The sequence below is a fragment of the Eptesicus fuscus genome, chromosome 21, assembly GCF_027574615.1.
Source record: "Eptesicus fuscus isolate TK198812 chromosome 21, DD_ASM_mEF_20220401, whole genome shotgun sequence".
NCBI lineage: Eukaryota > Metazoa > Chordata > Mammalia > Chiroptera > Vespertilionidae > Eptesicus > Eptesicus fuscus.
In genome coordinates this window covers 37,796,114-37,813,023 of record NC_072493.1, presented here as the reverse complement: position 1 = coordinate 37,813,023, position 16,910 = coordinate 37,796,114, and the positions used below count along the sequence as shown (strand labels likewise).

At 55.5% G+C, this 16,910-nt stretch overlaps 2 protein-coding genes across 2 annotated transcripts in view; one reads left to right on the top strand and one right to left on the bottom strand.

Annotated features, from left to right (window-relative positions):
* TGFB1 (transforming growth factor beta 1) lies at positions 1 to 14,385 on the top strand. Its single transcript, XM_054711126.1, has 7 exons — positions 1 to 435; positions 3,682 to 3,842; positions 5,043 to 5,160; positions 6,788 to 6,865; positions 7,042 to 7,189; positions 12,721 to 12,874; positions 13,310 to 14,385. The coding sequence occupies exons 1-7, from the start codon at positions 75 to 77 to the stop codon at positions 13,466 to 13,468; spliced, it is 1,179 nt and encodes a 392-aa protein (XP_054567101.1). The 5' UTR covers positions 1 to 74; the 3' UTR covers positions 13,469 to 14,385.
* The window catches only part of CCDC97 (coiled-coil domain containing 97), a 23,030-nt gene continuing 13,836 nt past the window's right edge, over positions 7,717 to 16,910 (bottom strand). Inside the window, exon 6 of the mRNA XM_054711127.1 lies at positions 7,717 to 7,986. Coding sequence (XP_054567102.1) covers positions 7,902 to 7,986 — 85 coding nt within the window. The 3' untranslated portion in view covers positions 7,717 to 7,901. The remainder of the gene's footprint in view (positions 7,987 to 16,910) is intronic.

The following is a 16,910-nucleotide window of genomic DNA, read 5'->3' as shown; positions in this document are numbered from 1 at the left end:
AGGAGCGGGGCCTCCCTTTTCCCACAGCAGCCCGGCCCGCGCTCTCGGCAGTGCCGGGGGGCGCCGCCTCCCCCATGCCGCCCTCCGGGCTGCGGCTGCTGCTGCCGCTGCTGCTGCCGCCGCTGCTGTGGCTGCTCGTGCTGACGCCGGGCCGGCCGGCCGCCGGACTGTCCACCTGCAAGACCATCGACATGGAGCTGGTGAAGCGGAAGCGCATTGAGGCCATCCGCGGCCAGATTCTGTCCAAGCTGCGGCTCGCCAGCCCCCCGAGCCAGGGGGACGTGCCGCCCGGGCCGCTGCCGGAGGCCGTGCTGGCCCTTTACAACAGCACCCGCGACCGGGTGGCCGGGGAGAGCGCCGAGCCCGAGCCCGAGCCCGAGGCGGACTACTACGCCAAGGAGGTCAACCGCGTGCTGACCCTGGATAACAACCACGGTGAGCTCCGAGCGGCGGGGGGCCCTGGCGGGGAGCCCCCCCCCCCGGGGATGCCGGCGTGCTGGGGTCCGGGAGGAAATTACTGGGGGAGGAAACTGGCTGGAGGAAGTGGACCTCGGGGGGCGCTGGGAACGCTGGAGGCCCCCCGCCTCCCCAGAGAGTAGGGTTGAGCTTCCTACCCACCCGGTGTCTGGTGTTGAGAGGCGCTAGTGAGCGCCGTGGACCTCTTCTGGAGGGCGACGGGGACATCGGGGGCCGTGGGGAAGCCCCCCAGTGGGAGAGAAACAACTGGGGAGGGGGGGGCCTAGAAAAAGACTTTACCTCCAGGGTGCACTGGAGTGCGGGGGTCTTGCGGTGGGGGCTGCAGAGAGGGAGCCCAGCCCGCTCGGGGAGATGCAAAGACCCCAGCCTGGGGCCAGGAGAGGCAGCGGGGGCTGCTGATGCGGAGCTCGGGGGTCCTGGGATGGGAAAACCCCAGGACAGAAAAGCTAGGTGAAGATGAGCTCCCCAGGGCCCTCAGCATGAAGTCCAACCTCGACACTCAAGGCCCTTTGGAGGCTCTAGGAAAACGGAGTGGGCCCGCGTGCAGAGGGTGCGAGGAGCGCGGGGTTGGGGGAGTGCAGAGAGGGGAGCGGCGAGGGGGTGAGGAATTCGTGGGGAGAAAGGGGCGCGAGGGAGGGGGGAGCTAGCGGGAGAGCTGGGACCCCAGGGGGTGCCAGGGATGCGCGGGGAGGTGCCCAGCGCGTTTCGCAGATGGACGTGCGGGGAGCCAGCCAGGCGAGGAAGCGAGCCCCCAGGAAACCTGGAAGGACGGGGTCGTGGGAAGGAGTGTTGCCGAGCGAGGGGAGACCAGCGTGGGAAAGGCGGGCCTGGGGAGGCGGTGCCTGCTGGGAGCAGCGAGCCCCCGTGCTGCCGGCTGGAAGGGAGTGGGCTGAGTGCGGAGCCGAGCCGCAGGGGGAGAGGTGGGTGGGTGCGATCCACAAGGTCGGGGTGAGGAGGTCCCTCGTGGGTGCCACGCGCGGGGGGAGGAGCTGCGCGTCCGGAAGGCGGGGTGGGGGGGGGGGAGGACCCCACAGAGCAAAAGGCTGAGAGTCTAGACCCCGCAGTGTCAGTTCCTCTCCGCGCGGCTGGGGAAACCCCAGCGTCCGGCCGCCTCGCCCGCCCCCCCCCTTCCCTTTCCTTCCCGTGCCCCGGGGGTGGGGAGCGCGCGGAGCCTGGGGCGAGATGAGGCAGGTCCGGTCCCCGCCCTCGCGGCGGCGGCGGCGCCTCCCGCCCTCTTCACCCCAGTTCCGGGCGGGACTACCGTGGGCCCGCCCCGTCGGCGCCCACGCGGGGACCCGGGGGTCCCAAGTGGCCCTGCGACTTGGGGCGGCCCCCCGCCTTTCACTTTCCCTCCTGGGCGGTGGACTCGTGGGTCCCGGGCCCATTCCTTTGCCCAATTGTGGCTCCAGCCAAATAATGCCAATCCCCCCCCCCCCCCCAACATGTCCACCTCACCTTTTCCGTAATCGCTTCACCCTTTTTGTAGGGATTTAACGATGACACCTTCAATGCTCTCCCTCTGGCTCCCAAACCCTGTGTTCCTCTCCGTGTGTGTGTGTGTGTGTGTGTGTGTGTGTGTGTGTGTGTGTGTGTGTGTCTTCCATCTCTGTCTTTCCTTCTCTCCCTCATCTTCTTTTTTTAAAAAATGTATTTCTTTATTGATTTCAGAGAGGAAGGGAGAAGGAGAGAGAGATAGAAACATCAATGATGAGAGAGAATCAGAATCATCGATCAGCTGCCTCCTGCACATCCCCTACTGGGGACCAAGCCCGCAACCCAGGCATGTGCCCTTGGCAGGAATCAAACCCGGGAGGGACCCCTCAGTCCGCAGGCTGACGCTCTATCCACTGAGCCAAGTCGGCCAGGGCTCCCTCATCTTCATTAGTCTCCATCTCTTGCCTCTACTTCTCCTCCACACCTCCTCCTACCTCTCCCGGTCTCCCGTCTCTGTCTCTGTGGTCTCTCCCTCCCTCCCTCTGTGGATCCCTGCCCCTTTCCCCTCTCTCTCTCTCCCTCCCTCCCTGTCTCCCTTCCTCTGGGGGTTGCTGAGTAACCCCTGGGCCAAGATAGTGCTTATTTGCAGGAGGCGGCACTGGCCTGGCTGGAGTGGGGGTGAGTAGAGGATGGGGGCCCACAGAAGGGTTTTCCTCTGACATTTCTCAGAGCCTGTCTCTGTGTTTGCCTCCCATTTATCCAGAGTTCCCTCAGCCTCAACCCCAAACTTTTCCTAGTCTAGAAAACACTTGCTAGTTTTCTGCCCCACTCCCAAGCCATTCCTACCTAGAATAAACTTTGCCTTTTCTAACCAGCTGAGGGAGGAAGCCATTGCTAGTAACAATAATAATAATAATAACATCACATTAGCTTAGGGGTTGTCTCTGGAAACTGTCTGCTTGAGTTTGAATCCCCATTCTGCGGCTTCCTAGCTATGTGACTTCGGGGCAAATTACTTGATCTCTTTGTGCCTCAGTTTTACTACCTAGAGAACGGGTATAATAATAGTATCTTCCCCATGGGATTATTGTGAAGTTTAAATGCAAAGTGCTTTGAATAGCATCCGGCAAATCGGGAGCTCTTTAACACACACACGTTAGAGTGACTACCCTGTGCAGACTCTGTGCCATGTGCTTTAGCTGCTTCGGCTCACTTCACACTCTCATCCTGCAATCCGTCCTTGTTTCACAGGTGAGAATCTGGCACAGGACTTCACTGGCTCAAAGTTACACCAGCACTTAAGTTAGGAGGCCCCGGGTAGGAAGGCAGGGCTTTCCAACAGTCTTGTCCTTGATGTGGTTGCCATTTTCCGAAGAATAGCAGGAAACTGAGGCTCCGAGAAGGGATGTGACTTGCCAAGGTCACAGAGCTCGAAGGCAGCCGAGGCATGGTCTGCTCCCAATGCCCTTGACCCTACACTGCCACGTGACTTGCATTTGAGGCTCCACGTGCTGGGAAGATCTGAGCAAACAAAGCAGACACCTTTGGTGCCAGCCTGTATTGAGTGGGCACTTGACAGAGGATGGAAGAGGAGGGTTTTAGAGAGGAGGAAACAAACCCAGAGAGAGCAAGCCACTCACCCAAGGTCAGGGTCGGACTCCCCCCCGGGGCTGTCCGCTCTGGAGCCCATGCTCTTCACCCTTGGGGTGCATCAGCTCCCCTGCCCCTGCCACGCCTCTGACATCCCCCTTCTCCACTCCTTCTGCCTAGAAATCTATAAGGCGTACAAGCACAACGCACACAGCATATACATGTTCTTCAACACGTCGGATCTCCGGGACGCAGTGCCTGAACCCCAGTTGCTCTCCCGGGCCGAGCTGCGCCTGCAGAGGCACAAGTTGAAAGTGGAGCAACACGTGGAGCTGTACCAGGTGGGGGCGTGGGCCCGCAGGTGGGCCACTGGGCCATGGGTGACTGCAGGGGCCACGCAGACAGGCCGTGGAATCACAGGGCTCTTTAAAACTCCAGACTCCTAGCACCCTAGAAGGGTAACCACCCAGAAGGCCGGAATCTTAGCCGTTGGATTCTAGAACGCAGGTAGCTTGAAAGTTGAAGTCTCTAGAACAGGTCAGGGTTCTGGACCTGCTCTGTCCCATAGGGAAGCCCCCAGTTACAGGTGGCCGTTTAAGTTTACTACAATTAAAAGCAAAAATTCAATTCCTCAGCCCCACTGGCCATGTTTTAAGCAGCCGTAGCCACGCGTGGTTAGCGGCTATTTGGGACACCACAGATCAAGAGCATTTCCGTGGTCACAGAGGGGTCTCTTGGATAGATAGCTCTGTTCTAGAAAGTTTGGAATCTCCAGGAAGATTGGGGCCTCTGGAAGAGTTGGGGGTCTCTAGAAGGTCAAGTGGCCATAGAATCCATGTCACGTGGAACTTTAGACGTGACGGTAGGTGGTAGACTCATACAACAAGGGAACTTTGTCTCACGTTAACTTCCTGGCATCTAGAGAACCCAACTTTATGCTGCCATTCCTGGAGCGTTCTGTCCAGAACCAGGGATCATTCCACAGGAGAGCAGTGCCTGCAGCTTCTAGGTTTATGGCACGTCAGACTCCTGGACTTGGCGGAACGTTAGTCTCTTAGAACGTCTTGGGCTCATTGACTGTAATTCCTGGGATGCTGTCAAACCCTGGAGTTGTAGAATGACTTCGAACCTAAGCCCCTAGAAAGTTATAGACTCAGAACTGAGGGTGCCAGATGTGCAGAAATGTACGCTGAGTGAAGCCCAGGATGTCTGCAGGAAGAGCTGAGCAGTGGGCTGTCCAAGCTCACAGGGGCCTGACATCTCACCAGCAAGGAAACTGAAGCCCCGAGAGAGAAAAGAATTTCCTCGGCTCCAAAGAGGATCGGGGCCCGAGGCTGAGCAGCTTGGGTGCCTGGACCCCCAGCCTGGAGCTCGCTGGGGCCCCGGTGGTTCCTCTGGGTCCCCAGGGCGTGGGTGTCTGGGAGGGGACTGTCCAAAGGCCCGTTTAGGGGAGCAGATGGGGTGGGGGTGCGGGCAGCGGATGTGAAGGTGCATGGCAGCACCGACCCACCGTCTCTCTCCTCCCATTCGTCATCCCCCAGAAATACAACAACAATACCTGGCGCTACCTCAGCAACCAGCTGCTGTCCCCCAGCGACGCGCCCGAGTGGCTGTCCTTTGAGGTCACTGGAGTCGTGCGGCAGTGGCTGAGCCTCAGAGGTGAGGACCGCTTATCTGCCCCCCCCTGTTTTGCAAATGGGGTCGACCCCATTGTCCTGCAACTACTCTCTGCCCAGCACACACCCCACCTCCCACCCTCCCCGCCCTGTGTTGGTGCCAAAGAGCCGAGGCCTGGCCCTCCTCCCAGACACTCAAACCTGAGCGATGAATGGCTTGATCCATTTCCTGAGCACCGGCCCTGTGCTGGGTGATTCTGGGGACACAGCAGTGATAACAACAACTCCATCCTTGCCCTCACAGAGCTCAGGGTCCATGGTTGGGGTCGGGGAAGAGGATGGAAGTCCTGTAAGTCAAGTAGTAATGACCCAGCGTGGGCGAGCCTAGAATGGGGAGCCCCGAGGAGGTGGCTGCACAGTCTGGGATCCAGGAGGGCTTCCTGGAGGGGGGGAGGGGACAGCAGAGCCAGCGTCTGAGGGATGAGTGGAACCAGCCCAGGAAAGAAGGAGGGCAAGACTGTTGGAGGCAGCGGGACAGGATATGCAAAGGCCTTTGTTCCGGGGAGAGCCTGGCACATGCGCTCTGTCTGGAAGGAGGTGGCCTCTGTGCTGTCCCAGCGGAGCCCACAGCGTCCACAGCTCCCTTCCTAATCTCCCTCTTATTCATGCCTCCAGTCAGTAAATGCTGGCAGGTGCCTGCTCTGTGCCTGGCCCTGGGTGGTGGTGCCAGGGAGACGGTGGCAACCGAGCAGACTTCTGGGCGCCGTCCTCACCATTACTTCCAGACGCCGAGGAGGTCCCGCCAAAGCCCTAGCAGGCAGTGATGACTAGAATGATCAGGGCCGGGAGAGGGGAGCCCGGAGCAGATCACCAAACCCATCTGGAGGAGGTGGTCCGGGAGGGCTTCCCGAGGGTCAGGGTGAATGTGTTGAGACGCGTGGGGTAAGTGGTGGTTTGGCCAGATGAGAAGATGGGGGTTCGGGAGCAGGTGGGCGTTGGGAGGAGCGTCTGGGGCCACTGGACAAAGGCCTATCTTGGTTGTTATTTGAGCCCAGAGCACTCAGTACAGGGTCCAGCACATAGTAGGAGCTTAGAGAATCCACTCATTCATTCAAGAAGCCTTTCTCCCAGCCCTGCCTTTTCCCACTTGGGACAAGTCACCTCCTCTCTGTGTGCCGGGGCACCCTCCTCTGGGAAACGGTGGGTCTGGTGAGGGCTAAAGGAGATACTGCCCGCAGAGGTTTAGAACATGCCTGGCACCCAGTGTGCCCTCCGGCACTCAGTACAGGTTTGTTTTTTATCCTTGCGGGCCAGGTCCTGCAGGGAACAAGCAAGCAAGGATCCCTGCCCCCATGCATCCTGCTCTCCACTGAGAACAATGAGGGAAATAAATAGCCAAATACCAGGGGCCCGGAGGGTCAGTGCTGTGGGGAAAATGCAGTGGTGTTACCGTGGGAGTGGGGCCCGCATCCGAATCCCGCAGGGCCTCTTGGAGGAGGTGACGTTTGAGCCGAGACCTGAAGGTGGAGGGAGAGGCAGCAGGGCAGAGAGCTGCAGCAAGAGGGTCAAGGAAGAGGGTGCAGTGAGAGGGCAGCTGGCTTGCGCCTTCCTGCCTTCCCCCCCCCCCCCCACACCCTCACACTGTGGCTCCCCGCTCCTCGTGCTCACAGATGAAATCAAGGGCTTTCGCCTCAGTGCCCACTGCTCCTGTGAAAACAAAGATGACAGACTCCATGTGGAAATCAACGGTGAGGCCCACCCTTCTGTCTCGGTGCCATGTGCAGTGTGTGTGTGTGTGTGTGTGTGTGTGTGCGTGTGTGTGTGTGTGTGACACCCCTCCTCGCCCTGCCCATCCCCCATTCACCACCTGAGAGTGTGTGTCTGTCTCCCCACCCCTCACCCCCTGACTCCCAAACTAAAACAGGAATCAGTATTGACCGCCGGGGTGACCTGGCCACCATTCATGGCAGAAACCGGCCCTTCCTGCTTCTCATGGCCACCCCGCTGGAGAGAGCCCAGCACCTGCACAGCCCCCGGCACCGCCGAGCCCTGGACACCAACTACTGCTTCAGGTGAAGACAGGCCTTCCAGCCTGGGAGGCCTGGCCAGTGCTGCAGGGCGGGCACCTGGCTGGGGCTAGACGCGGGCTAGTATCTCCTTCAGCCTGGAAAGCTCTGGGGACAAGGTTTGAGTCCTATAATGCAGGGATGTGTGACCTGGGAGGCCTAGGATGTTGAGATCGGGTTGTTTTCTTGCCGGTGTGTGGGAACCAGAGGCTATTAGAAGGTTGGAACACCAAGAACGTGGGGATTCAGTCTTTGAAATTATTGGCGGGTTGGGATCCTAGAGTGTTCGGATTCTAGGATGCTCGAACTCAGTGTTAAGTTATTGAAATCTGACAGTGTTGGGCTCAAGGAGTGTTGGGATCCTAGAATCTGGGAATTCAGAATTGGGAGGCTGCCCTTGTTGGATCCCTGTCTATTGACAGATTGGCGTCCCCAGTGCTGGCAGACTGCAAGCCTCAGATCTTGGGCTCGGAAGGATCAAATCCTGTGTTAAAACGTTAGCCTTCACACATGGCATCTGGAGAGCCGGAATGTCGGTGCCCTGGAGTCCTGGGCTTGGTGGCGGCGTGCTGCCGTCTCTGAAGGCTGGGATCTTAGGCAGGGGCAGCTTGGCCCTCTTGAGTGATGATGGGCTCAGGACTTTGGAATGTTGGAATGCGGTAGTGAAATATTGGAATTCAAGAATGCCAAGATCCTCGAGAGTTGGAATGTGGAACTCCTAGAAAGCTGGAAATGCGGTTGGAGTGTGAGTGTCTTGAAGGTGCTGGTGTCCTGTAGTCCAGGAGAGGTGAAAACTTGGATTTCTAGAATGTTAAAATTCAGAGTTAGAATGTTGTGAATTTAGAATTATGATCTGATCCTGTCCCTCCCTTGCTTAATATATTAAACTACAGATATGTATATTTAAATATATATATTTTTATTGATTTCAGAGGGGAAAGGAGAGAGATAGAAACATCAATGATGAGAGATAATCATTGATCGGCTGCCTCCTGCATGCCCTGTACTGGGGATCGAGCCTGCAATCCTGACCTCCTGGTTCATAGGTAGATGCTCAACCACTGAGCTACACTGGCCTCTGCTTACTATTTTGATGGCGCCTCTGGGGCTTTGTCATAGGCTAGTCCCCAGCTGGAAAGTCAGCTCTTCTCCCAAGTTCCTTGCAGATCCTCCCCTCAACCCAGCAACTCTGTGAATGAACGAACAGATGAGGTCTTGAGTGCCAACAGCTAATAACATTACAAAGAAAGGCAGGCAGCCATGTGAGCCTCCATTGAGAGGGACACAATGTCACCTAGGAAGTCATGCAAAAAAAAAAAAATTAAAAAAATTGAACCTGAAGTTGATCAAGATGGCTGCCAACCTCCAGTTTTCTAGAAATATAGGGATAGTGGAGCATGTTAAACACCACCACAGGCATGCAGTCAGCAACATCCAGATTGTGGGAAATCTGACTGTTTCTTCAACACATACAATGCAAGGGTGGGAAATAAAGAGCTGGTTCTGTAGATTTAAAAGAACAATCTTAGGAGATACATCAACCAAGAGCAATATGTAAACCTTATTTGGATCTTAATTTGTGCAGCCTAAAAAAAAAAAAAAAAGATGTTTATGAGACAGTTGGGGAAATACGAACTCTACCTAGATATCGGATGATATTAAGGAATTATTAATTTTTCTTATGTGGTGTTGTGGTTGTGTTTTAAAATAGCCCTGCATTTCTTGGAGATACATATAGAAATATTTATGGGTGGAGTGATATGGGGAGAGGAAGTGGTAGGGGTAGAGATACAGGGAAGCTGGCCATGACTTGCTAAATGTTGAAGCTGGGTGATGGAGACGTGAGGGTTCAAAAAAATATTCTCTGCTTTTGTGTAGGTTTGAGGTTCAAACACCATCTTCTTGTTCTTAGCTCAAACACCATCTCCACGGGGAAGCTTCCCTGACCCTTCCTTCCCCAGCGTCCAGCGTCCACGTGGGGCCCTGGGTTTCTTTTACTCATCAGGCCCTGTTGGGTCCTTTTGGGCTGCCTGGATGAGAGAGCTCTGTAAGGGCCCCGGCTGCGTGTGTAACAGGGCCCGGAAGGCAGCAGGCCCTGAAGGGTAAGCGCCTCAGGGCCCCGTGGAGGGCTTGTTAAATCTGGCCTGCTACCCCTCAGCTCCCACCCCCAGTTTCTGGTTCAGGAGGTCTGGGGTGGGGCCTGAGAACTTGCATTCCCCACAAGTTCCTGGTGATACTGCTGCTGATCCTGGGACCTCACATGGGGAATGGCTGAGTTGGATAATAGAATCACAGACTCTTCAGATATTAGCCCTCAAAACACATCAGATCTGGAACACAAAGTAGAGATTATTCTGGACAGTGACTCCTCCACTTTTGTGAGTGTAGGACCCCACCGAGAAGCCAGAGGCCAGGCACCTTTCCTCCCAGAAGTCTGTGCATACATACACGTCTCTGTGCATATGGTTTGGGGGGCTCAGCTCCATGAGCCCGTACATAGACTTCCTGATACCTCTCTGGCCCTCAGGTCATCAACACTTTATTTGATCCAACATTGCCCCATCTTTGATGGGGAAACTGAGTCCTAACCAGACTGTGGAGGGACCGGCAGAGCTCAGGGAGCTCAGCTCCCTGACTCCCTTCTTAGGGCTCTGTGGCTCGTGGCAAGGTCTTGCCCCAGGAGACCCTGTGTCATCGCTCCTTTGCCCTCTGCTCGAGCTGACATGGTTGTGCTGGGCAGATGAGGCCACAAGCTCTGGGTGGCATAGAGTCAGCTGCGAACCTGGCCTCAAGCTCCACCCCCTACATACTGTATGTGAGCAGGCAACATCCTTCTCTGAGGCTGGTTTTCATCCGTCAAATGGGAATAATAGTAAAACCTGCCTCGCAGGGTTTTGAAATGAATTGGTGAGTTCTCTATTGATTACTATTTGAATGGGTAAATACATGCACATGGACCAAACCGAGAAAGGATCTCAGAGACCCTCCAGCTCTAACCCCCAACCTCTCGAGAGGCAGCCACTTTTATTATATGTGTGTCTCCTTCCAAAGAGTATCTACATGAGACACTTACATATAGCCATATATTAATGTATTTTGTCCAAATGATAGAGTCTTATATTTGAGGGGAGTGAAGGGACTACATTTTCTTTCCATTTCTTTTCTGATTCTAGAAGTTAACACATATCCACTGTTAAGAATTTGGAAAGGATAAAGACTATTGTCCATCATACTAAATATAAATGCCATAGAAATATAAATATAAAAGATATTACTCATTATACCACATACTAAAGGTCATCATCCACATTTCAATAAATTTCCTTCCAGTTGCTTTATGCCAGACAGAATTTGGATCATACTGTACCTGTAGCTTTGCATAGTGCTTCTTTCACATGTTACAAACATGGAATATAAAGATCTTGTCTGCCCATGAGTCAAGCTTTTTAGCCAAGCTCTCTGTCCATCTCAGCCATGGCCCCAGGGGTCTGCACATTTAGTGCCCAGGTCCTTTCAAACAAGCAGAAGCCTGGGCCCCGACTTGGGAGGACTGGCCTTTGGATCTGAACATGGGACAGAGATCATGAATCCAGAACGGCAGCATCTTATACACCACTATTCTCCAATGAGCTTAAAAATGTTTTTTTAAAATTTATTTCAGAGAGGAAGGGAGAGGGAAAGAGAGATAGAAACATTAATGATGAGAGAGAATCATTGATCGGCTGCCTCCTGCATGTCCCCTACTGGGGATCAAGCCCACAATCCGGGCATGTGCCCTTGACTGGAATCGAACCTGGGATCCTTCAGTCTGCAGACCAACGTTCTATCCACTGAGCAATACCAACCAGGGCTCCAATGTGCTTTTTAAAAACCTAACACATTGAACAATTAATTTATACATCCAATATTTTCAGAGTACCTACTGTGTGCCTTGCACTGTAGAGATACATTAGGAGATAAAACAGACAAAAAGTCCTGTCCTCAGCCCTAACCGGTTTGGCTCAGTGGATAGAGCGTCGGCCTGCGGACTGAAGGGTCCAAGGTTCGATTCCGGTCAAGGGCATGTACCTTGGTTGCGGGCACATCCCCAGTAGGGAGGTGTGCAGGAGGCAGCTGATGGATGTTTCTCTCTCATCGATGTTTCTAGCTCTCTATCTCTCTCCCTTCCTCTCTGTAAAAAATCAAAAAATATATTTTAAAAAAAAGTCTTGTCCTCAGAGGAAGGCAGATAATGAACAGATAAATCAATATCTAATAAATAAAAGAGCAGGTGGCTATAAGTTCTAAGAAGGAAAATAAATCAGATGAAAGGGACAGAAAGAGATATTGGACAGTATTTTTCCTATTCTGATTTTTATTATGAAAATTTCAAATGTATATGAAAGCAACCAGGATAGTATAATGAGCTCTTATCCAGCTTCCACAGGTTTTAAGATTTTGTCCCACTTCAGACAGAGGCATTTTCATATTTTCTTGCATACCTGCAATGCTGTTGTTACACTGAATGGAACTGTCTTTTGGGTTGGTATTTTGGGTAGGATGGTCCAGCAAGGACTCTCTAAAGAGATGACATTAGCCCTGGCTGGTGCAAGAGGCAGCCGATCAATGATTCTCTCTCATCATTGATGTTTCCATCTCTCTCCCCCTCTCCCTTCCTCTCTGAAATCAATTAAACATAAAAATAAAAAAAAATAAAAAGAGATTATGTTAATTTAACTATTTATTGAGCACCCACTGCATGCCAGGCAGTGTTCTGGATTGAGGCTCCCTGAGTGAAGGACATTTAAGCATCAATTAAAGGAAGTAAAGAAATAAGCTGCAGCAGAAATTTGTGTGAATAGCAAGCCAGGCAGAGACAACGGCAAGTGCAAAGGCCCTGAGGTAGGACTGTCTGAGGAACAGTGAGGACACCAGTATGACTGGAGCAGAGTGAAAATGGAGAGGGAGTTGAGATTAGCCGAATCCAGTAGTGCCTGGTGGTTCCTGGTGAGGACGTCTGGCATCTGTCCTTAGCGAAGCAGGGCCGTGTTCAGAGCGGAAGAGCAACAGTCTCTAGCATTCGGCCCCAGAGGACAGGGGCTTCTGTCTGTTTTGTTTGTCCTGAGCCCCTGTGGATCGCAGGGCAGCTCACACTAATTCAGTAAACAGTCGTTGCACCCGTAGAACGGACCAGTACACATGGAGCTGCACTGCTTTGCGTTCCAGTGTATGTGGGCCGCGGTTTATTAGCTGTGCCCTGTGGACTGGCTTCTTACAGGCTTGTTTTGAGCACCGCACGGGACACTGCTTCTTATGTTGCTCTTAGCACCGTGCTTGGCTATCGGTGTTGGCGATGATCAACATTATGACTGTCGGCTATTGTTATCACAGTGGGTGCAAGGGAGACCGAGATGGAGATGGTGCTGGGGCAGAGTGACACACACACACACACACACACACACACACACACACACACACAGGAGGAGGGGCATGGCTAGCCCTTGCAGGCCCCTCTGTTGACCTGACCTGGATTCCTCACCCCGTGTCCCTGCCCGCAGCTCCACGGAGAAAAACTGCTGCGTGCGGCAGCTCTACATAGACTTCCGCAAGGATCTGGGCTGGAAGTGGATCCACGAGCCCAAGGGCTACCACGCCAACTTCTGCCTGGGGCCCTGCCCGTACATTTGGAGCCTGGACACGCAGTACAGCAAGGTGCGTCTGGCCCCGGGCTGGCGATAGCAGGGACAGACGGAGGGAGGGAGGGAGGGGAGAGGAGGGAGAGAGGTCCACTCAGAGGTGAAGCGAGGGAAGGAGAAACAGGCAGACAGACTGGAGGAGAGGGTGATAGGGAGATGGGAGAGGAGCTAGAGACCGGTGTGCACAGTTAGAGACAAGGCATATGGGGAGACCCACGGGACGGAGTCGCTGGGAAGGAGAAAGGGGAACCGAGAGAGGAGACAGAATGAAAAAGGCAGGAAGGCGCAGGTGGATACACAGAGCCAAGGAGATGGAAGGAGAGAGAGTGACGGAGATACACATCAAGAGTGGGACCTGTGGACAGGCGGAGATTGACCTACCGGGTGAGAAGAGGTGTAGGGAGCCGGGGGCAATCTGACCCGCTGCCCTGACCCGCCCGTCCGCCCGCAGGTCCTGGCCCTTTACAACCAGCACAACCCCGGCGCGTCGGCGGCGCCGTGCTGCGTGCCGCAGGCGCTGGAGCCCCTGCCTATCGTGTACTACGTGGGCCGCAAGCCCAAGGTGGAGCAGCTGTCCAACATGATCGTGCGCTCCTGCAAGTGCAGCTGAGCCCCCTCCCCGCCCCCCCCCCGCCCCCCGCCCCGGCAGGCCCGGCCCCGCCTCCCCTGCCCCGCCCGTCGCGCCGGGCTGTGTACGTATTTAAGGACAACGGCCCCCCCCCCCCTTCTCCCGGCCAAGCCCACCTCGGGGCCCATTAAAGGTGGAGAGAGGACTGGGGTCTCAGTGTCGTTGGCCTGACAGGGGGTCTCTCTACCGATGTTCCTGGGCTCCCGCTCCACCTGCCGCTCCTGTCTCTCCACCTGTCCTTTGCCCCTCCTCACCGCTTACCGAGCACTTCCGGCCCCTGTACTCCTGGTCAGCACGAGACTTATTTATTGAGCACTTGGGGCCTTGTTCTAAGCGCATATGTTAATCAGCTCACTCAGTCACCGTCACAAAGCTCCGAGGTACTGGGGGTTCTAGGAACGCCCGCTTTAAAGGTGAGGAAACCCAAGTCCAGAGGGGAGAGCTCCTGCCCACCAGGAACGGCCATCCCGGGAAGAGACCAGACCGGCATTGTAAATGGCACGAAGGCAGGAAAACGGGACGGGGTGAGAGGTGGGAGAGGGAGGATTTCTTGGAGGAGGTAGCTTTTGGGACCTGAAGGCAGCTTAGGAAGGAAGAGGGGGAGAGAGTTCTGGGGAGGACAGAAGGAAAGGCCCGGAAGTGAGGATAAACTTGGGGTGAGGGAGGGAGGAACAAGGCCAGGGTGGTTGGAAGGGAGGGGCAAGGAGAAGGGTGTTGGGAGCTGAGTCAGATGGTAACCCTCACAGGCCAGAGAGTGATAATCCTCCACGCCAGGTATGCATCTCCCAGCTCACTGCCTTCTCCCCACAGCGCAGCAGAGCAGGGGTTGGCCAACTGCAGCCTGCAGGCAAATTCTGACCTGCGGCCTGTTTCTGTAAATAAAGTTTTGTTGGAGCACAGCCATGTCTCTGGCTGTTTTAGTGCTACAAGGGCGAAGTCGAGAAGAAACTGTATGCAAAGTAAAAAGTATTTGCTATTGGGCTCTTGGAAGAAAAGTCTTGCCACCTCCTGCTATAGAGACCACCTTACCGATGGGAATGTTGTGGCACAGAGAGGCTGCCTGTTAGCTCAGGAGCAGCAGAGCTGGCCCTCAGACCAGGCGGCGGGAGTTAAGGGTCTCTGCACGGGTACTGCTTGCCGGAGCACATCAGCCCTAGGGATGTGGGAACCTGTGAGAATCCGTACCCCGGGGAGGATGGGGGCCACGACAAGAGTCTGTGTAGAGATGGGATATGACTTGACTTAGGTGCTTAGAGGTCCCTTTGGCTGGTGGTTGAGAGTAGGCTGGATGGAGCTGCAGGGAGAACAGGGGTTCGGGTGGGAGATGCTGGTGCCCTGCGCCGGGGGGGGGGGGGGGGGTTCCCTCTGGGCCTTCTTTCTTCCCATCCGCTGTGGCTTGCTTGTGAATTCGCCCTTGCTTCCTCTTTCTCCGGCATCTTGGTTTCCTCTCCTCCTTCCAGGTTTCAGTTCCCTCATCTGTCCCCTCTGTCACCTCCCCTTCCCAGGCCCCAGGCCCTGAACTACTGCTTTGCCCAGAGGTACCCGGGGGGAGGGCTTTGTGCGCGTTGGAGTTCCCTTTGCCCGTGGGCAGCACTAGGTCTGAATGAGTGGGTCCTGGGATCCTGCCAGCCCAGCCTAGGCTAGCAATGTGGCTGCTCCACCTGCCGCGGGTCTGGGAGCCATGAGGGCTGGGGAGTGTGGGGGCAGGCGGAGGTCACTGTGCAAGGAAATGCAGCCACTGTCACTGGCCTCCTATGGAAGGACACAGGGACATGGAGTCCCCGCAGCCTCTGAGGATGTGGCACACGTGTGCACATATTCACACATACCGGGGTTGGAGCACGGACAGCGTCCCACAGTCACACAGATACATTCCCCTCTCAGAGCCACGATGAACACACCGGAACTCCTGCAGGACACCTGGCAGCAGGCACAGCCCACAGGTGACACCCCATTACACAGCCCAGCCTGGAGCCTCACTGGGACCCGGCACAAGCAGAGATGTCAACAGGGACACAGCAAAACACACCCAACATCCTGTAGGGTCACGGTCACAAGCACCACACAGCAGATTCAGAGACGGTGCCACACACCTCACAGAATAAGGAAATGAAACAGGCCTCCAGCAGTTTACAAAAACATCCTGTATGGATGGGGTCACAGTCACAAACAGGCACACGACCGGACTCGTCACAGTCCAGACACACACCATACACGGAGATCTGACACGTCACGGTCTCACAGACTGCCCGGTGGTCATGCCCACTCAGTTTGACATTTCACGGCCCCACGCACTCAGGCCTGGGGAGTCCCACGTGGCCCTGCAGACGGCAGCTGACCCGTCATAGCCAGACACACTGTCACAGCCCGGCCTGGTCCCAGACGGAGCAGTCCCACAAACCCAGACACCTCCCCAGGGTCGTGGCCCTCACAAGCCCAGCTCGTGCCTGGGCCTCAGGACAAGTCCCGGCTGCACCCTGGGAATTCACTCACACTCCCAGGGCTGAGCCCTGGCCACGCCCTCCTGGCACACCCCACCCACCTGCCTGCTGCCAGAAAAACTCTCGGGCTCAGCACCTTCTCCCCACGTGAGCTCGGCTCCGGCCCCGCCCTCCTCACTGGGGTGGGCCAGGCCCTGTAGGGATAAGGCAGCTCAGGCCTCCAGCCAACCGCATGGGCAGGACCCGGGGTTTCAGGGTGTCCTCCCCTCCCCCAAAGCCCAGGCTCAGGGAGGGAAGTCGAAGGGGGGTAGCCTGGGTTCCGGCTGGAGCCCCAGCTTCCTATCCAGCCCCCAGAGGGCAGGAAGCTGGGCTAGGGGAGGCCAGCTCAGGCTTTCCTGCCCCCTCCCCCAGACAGGCTTGGGACTGAGGTCAATGGGTGAGAGAGAGAGAGAGACAAACAGCCCATTACCCCCTAAATCCTTGGACATTCCAAGCGTCGGTCTCTTGTGTTTCTAATGTGAATTTGAAGGTGTTCAGGACCTTTGTGTGTGTGTGGAGTTTTTATGTGTCTAGCATAGGGGTCTCTAACATAGCAGCTGGGTGCCCACAGGCTGGGTGGGGATTTTCAGTGTGTGTGTGTGTGTGTGTGTGTCCAGCACGCGTTAAGCTCAGTGTGCTGGGGACTGCCGTGTTCCTGGTGTGTGTGGTTGCTGTACAAGTCGGTGTGCTCTCTGGGCTCTGTGTCCCGACACGTGTGGTTTGGGAGGTCTGTGTTACAACAGGGTCATATGCCTGGGGCGTGTTTTGTGTCTGAATTTCTTGCTTATCATCTTTGCTGCTTCCCTCCGGGTGTGTTTGTGTATATTCAGTGTAATTTTGACCTGAAATGTGGATGTTTTGTGGATGTTTATGGGCCTGGGAGAAAGATGTGTTTGCAGAGGTGGTGTGTATTGTTTCTTACACGTGAGCCGTGTTTTCAGTGT